Source organism: Myotis brandtii, unplaced genomic scaffold, assembly GCF_000412655.1.
Source record: "Myotis brandtii unplaced genomic scaffold, ASM41265v1 scaffold364, whole genome shotgun sequence".
In the NCBI taxonomy this organism is placed as follows: Eukaryota; Metazoa; Chordata; class Mammalia; order Chiroptera; family Vespertilionidae; genus Myotis; species Myotis brandtii.
In genome coordinates this window covers 88,711-93,666 of record NW_005363978.1, presented here as the reverse complement: position 1 = coordinate 93,666, position 4,956 = coordinate 88,711, and the positions used below count along the sequence as shown (strand labels likewise).

General features: G+C 37.4%; 1 protein-coding gene across 3 annotated transcripts in view; it reads left to right on the top strand.

Annotated features, from left to right (window-relative positions):
• PTGES3 (prostaglandin E synthase 3 (cytosolic)) overlaps positions 1 to 4,560 on the top strand; it is a 25,504-nt gene extending 20,944 nt beyond the window's left edge. The window contains exons 6-9 of one of the 3 annotated variants that reach the window (XR_001363263.1): positions 362 to 424; positions 1,211 to 1,381; positions 1,486 to 1,510; positions 1,788 to 2,112. Coding sequence is in view for 2 of the 3 variants with exons in the window: in XM_005872071.2 (XP_005872133.1) it covers positions 362 to 424; positions 1,486 to 1,510; positions 1,788 to 1,807 (108 nt within the window). In the remaining variant the exon portion in view is untranslated. Of the gene's footprint in view, positions 1 to 361; positions 425 to 1,210; positions 1,382 to 1,485; positions 1,511 to 1,787; positions 2,947 to 4,482 lie in introns of those variants that run through there. The other 2 variants (XM_014544462.1, XM_005872071.2) reach the window with 2 other exon arrangements.
• The last annotated feature ends 396 nt before the right edge of the window (positions 4,561 to 4,956 follow it).

The window sequence follows — 4,956 nt, the reverse complement described above, 5'->3', positions numbered from 1 at the left end:
CAGGCCGACGCTCTATCCACTGAGCCAAACCGGTTTCGGCTTAAGGTTTATTCTTGAGCGTCCCACCTAATAATTAGGGCTTAATTTTTTTTTTTTTTAATATATTTCATTGATTTCTTACAGAGAGGAAGGGAGAGGGATAGAGAGTTAGAAACATCCATGAGAGAGAAACATCCATCAGCTGCCTCCTGCACACCCCCTCCTGGGGATGTGCCCGCAACCAAGGTACATGCCCTTGACTGGAATCAAACCCGGGAACCTTCAGTCGGGAGGCCGACGCTCTATCCACTCAGCCAAACCAGTTAGGGCAATTAGGGCTTAATTTAACATCATTTTTAAAACTAATTTTTACTTCAAATAGATGATGAACAACATGGGTGGTGATGAGGATGTAGATTTACCGGAAGTAGATGGAGCAGATGATGTAAGTCTATAAATTCTTTTCTTTATTTACTTAAATAGTAAGAAACAATGTATAAGTTGTTTGACATATAGTCAAGATTTTTTTGTGTGCTACTTTTTGATGTTTGTTTTTTTGTTTTGTTTTGTTTTAAATATATTTTTATTGATTTCGTAGAGGAAGTGAGAAGGAGAGAGAGAGAGAAACATCAGTGATGATAGAGAACCATTAATCGGCTGCCTTCTGCACACCCCGCACTGGGGATCGAGCCCACAACCTGGGCATGTGCCCCTGACTGGAATCGAATCCGGGACCCTTCAATCCACAGGCCACCGCTCTATCCACTGAGCAAAACCAGCTAGGGCTTTGTTTGTTTTTAATATAGGGTAAAGCAGTTTTTAAAATGTGCCCATTTTTGAAGGATGGTTACCTACTAGGGAACTGGTGTCTAATGGGCCATTCTTAAAGAGACTAGATTTCAAAAGAATCAATGCATGGAGACATCATATGCCTTATTCAATTAAGAGTTAGTTTAGGGATTATTTTTACAAAGTTAAACAGGTTTTATAAAAGTGAATTGGTCAGAGATTAAGTAAACATATGGACATTGTGAATCTGTAAGAGGATATACTGGGTTACTCTTCTCAACATTTCCCTCCTCTGGCATTCTGTTAACATCGTTAAGAAATTTGTTCAATGCAGTTAGGAAAATACTTACTTAGACAATTCACCAGCTACGATTAGACTTTATTGTCTTCTATCAGTCCAGTGGTCTTTGTATTGAGCCATTTTCTTTCATTGAATGTCAAGAGAGAAGAGAAACCATTTTATACCAAGATTCAGCCTGGTTGACAGGGATTGAAAGGATGGACTCAATTCCTACCAAAAGACACACATCTTCCTCAGCTGTCCATCTGTAAACCCATTCTTAAGTCAGTTGATTAAATTAATAAGCTTGATTTAACCACCTATCTTTGCTACGTGAGTGAAAACTACAGTGCTTCAGCTTTTTAAGGCAAACTTTTCAGTTAGCAAAGGAATGTTTGATCAACTTGGTAACTTTTTTCTTTATTTCCCCTCTGCAGGATTCACAAGACAGTGATGATGAAAGTAAGTGTCTTTGTAAAAATGTTTTGCACAGTAATATTTCACATTAAAGATCACAACTATTAAAATAAAGAAATTGACTTCTATAATTCTTAGAAAAATAGTAATTATTTCTTTATGGCCTCTAATAAATAGCCAAAGCAGAAATTTGAATGAATTGAGATTCAAATTCAAAAAGTAGGCAACTGTTTAACTCTCTCTGGCTGCTTTCCCTATAAGACTTTGATGTTGATGGATTACTTCTTTGTACTTCATACTAATCTTGTTAAAATCCTTTCAGAAATGCCAGATCTGGAATAAGGAATGTTGTCGTCCCTGGATTTTGAGAAAGAAAAATAACTTCTCTGCAAGATTTCATAATTGAGAGAATTCCTGAGTTGATAGCTCTAAAGGCAGATGCTGCATTTGCCTCCTTTAACCCATTTTTCAACCTGTTTGTTTTCTTAAAGGCTTCACTAAGGGTTGATATGTACCATTGTATGGGGCAATTTTAAGTCAGCTAAGGCAATAACCTTATGCATGAACATTTCCCAGACTTCCATGGCGCTGTTGAGGTCCTAGACAATTGATACAGCAGTTGTGATAAATAAAAACATTTCACCTAAGTCTCCTTTACTTCATAACATAGATACTGACATGATAGGAAGCTCTTGGATTATGGAAAGATAACTAAGTTTTAGATTTTAGAACATGAACTCAACCTGGCTGAAACAAATGGATTGATACCTTAAACTGGTAACCTGTTGTTCCTCTGGTATATTCTTCAGGATTGTTCCACTAAAGTTTTATTTTTCAAAAAATTTACTTCACATTATTGTACATAAGTGATCACTTGTCAGTGTTCCAAATGTATTTTAGCTAAAACTAGTGAATGCCCCTTAGATGGTTTTTGAAGCCTGTACATTTGGTATTGTTTGACCCTTAAACTTTTACATCTCTTAGCATGGAGGACAAAGAAAGGCTGTACATTGTTGCTTGAGAGTCTGTACATTTAGACCAAATTTGTATTTGCACTGTCAGTGGCAAATGAGTGAAAAAATGGTATTAATACACTATTGGGGTTTTTTTATTTCTTTTTTTTTTTTTGATCCAGCTTGTACCAGGGCTGAAAACCTCAATTTATGTTCATGACAGTGGGATTTTTTTTAATGTCTACATTCTTTCTAATAAACTGTTGGAAGACTTCTTGGTTGTCCTTTTAAGTGTCTGGTTTACTGTAATTTTATGTATTACTATTTACTGGAATGGAGTTACTTTTACTTGAGGAAGAATTTGGGGATATTTCTCTGTTTGGAAAAAAAAAGGCTTGCTATATAATGTCACAGGAAACCTTTTAAAAGTGGATCTGTAATAGCAAATTGTAGATGCACTTTTCAGTAGTTGGAAAAGAAAGTGTTGTGATTTGATTGAAATAAAACTAAATGTGTTGTCCTCCTAAATCTTTGAGCTTCTGCATTTTGGCAGTTTTTTATTCCCTTCAGCTTCTGTGTATTTGTCATAGCATAGAAATGCTTCATATTTCAGTACTTCTTTGCATCAGACCTGTGTTGCAGGAAATGTTAAGTGCTGGGGATACAAAGATTAATCTTTCAGGTGATTGCTGTGTTCAGAGCTCACAGGCTAGGTTGGGGGGACAAATATTGGACAAAAACTTGGTAGATTGGAAGTGCAGTAATAGATATAGATATGTCATAAAACAACCTTCTTTTCTTCCCCTGTTATGGCTGTTCAAAATGATATTCAACACCATATTCTTGAAAGGCTACAATGAGAAAAATTTTCCTACATTTTAGGAGCCCTTGACATTCAACAGTTGACATTCAACTCTGTTATGTTACAGGAGTAACTTGGGTTCTGATTCTACTAAGGGATTGCAATTTCCTCAGAGCCATAGGTTTTTCCGAATTGGGAGGTATGTTTGAAATTTTAACATGGTTTTCTTGCTTTGGAGCATGCCAACATTATCAGTATAACTGATAAGTCCTGCAGTTCTTAGCTTCAGGGGAGGACTTAGTAAAACCCCCAAATCCTATTTTTAGTTTGATTCTCTTGAAAAACTATTTTTGAGGGTTGAGGATCAAACCATTTTTTATTGAGCTTCAGGGAAGGATTGAAAGGCTAGGATGCCAGAACCGGTTTGGCTCAGTGGATAGAGCATCAGCCTGTGGACTGAAGGGTCCCGGGTTCGATTCTGGTCGAGGGCATGTACCTGGGTTGCGGGCACGTCCCCAGTGGGAAGCGTGCAGGAGGCAGCTGATCGATGTTTCTCTCTCATCGATGTTTCTAACTCTCTATCCCTCTCCCTTCCTCTCTGTAAAAAATCAATAAAATATATTTAAAAAAAAAAAAAAAGAAAGGCTAGGATGACAATGAGGTCCGAGATCCTCAGCCAGCTGGGATCTCCCCAGTTTTATAATTGCCAAAAATGGAAAACTGTTTTTGTGTGTCAGATATGGAAGTTAAAGAGTTTTATTAAGGATTCATTGGCTTTCCGCCAGCCACTAGGCTATATAGCATTAAAGTATAGCTTGATGGATTTCTGATTCCATCTGTCTTTAAAGGTTCTTTAATTTTAAAAATCTGTGTTAAAACGTTTGAATGGTTTTAAGTTTGAATGATAACATCTATTTTTTGTACATTTTGATATGCAGTGATAAAAGTGCTATATTCAACTTCCTAAGCTGTTAAGTTACCTTCAAGGAAGGGGGAAAACAATTAGTTGCTACAGTAGCACAAAGATTTTATTTACCAACTTAGTTTTTGGGCTAGTTTTAATTTCTGTTTAGCAGGAATCCTTTTGACAAGAAACAAGTGATAATGAACTGACCTTATATGCCAAAATCAAACAAAGCTGTTACCCATGCCTCACCCAGCATTGGACCAGGCTTGAGATCATAGGCTGGGATGGAGAGAGGAGGCAGGTCCCTTGTCTACTGTAACCCCTAAATTATTTTATCTTTGTATATGCTTTTCAGGCCTGTGGACTTAAACATTAACCACACATGATTGGTTATTGGATGTATGTCACCACAAATCTCTACCCTTTAGGACACCTGACATGATTCAGTAAATACATTTCAGGTATATTATAGTGTGGGTAATGTTTTGTGAGTGGGTCTGGAGGCAAGGAAACAAGTTAGTGCAAGAATTTAAATGGCAAAAGGTAAACTTAGGTACTGGCAGAGAGATCTGGAGAGGCAGATCCCAGAGATATGTAGGTGGTCAAATAGGGTTTGGTGATAACATTTAAGGCTGCCAGTCTGCTTTTTTTTTTCCTTTTTTTTTAATTGATTTCAGAGAGGAAGGGGGAGAGAGAAACATCAATGGCGAGAGAGTCATCGATTGGCTGCCTCCTGCACGCCCTATACTGGGGATTGAGCCTGCAACCTTGGGCATGTGTTCTGACCAGGAATCAATTTGACCTGGTTCATAGGTCAACTTTCAACCAC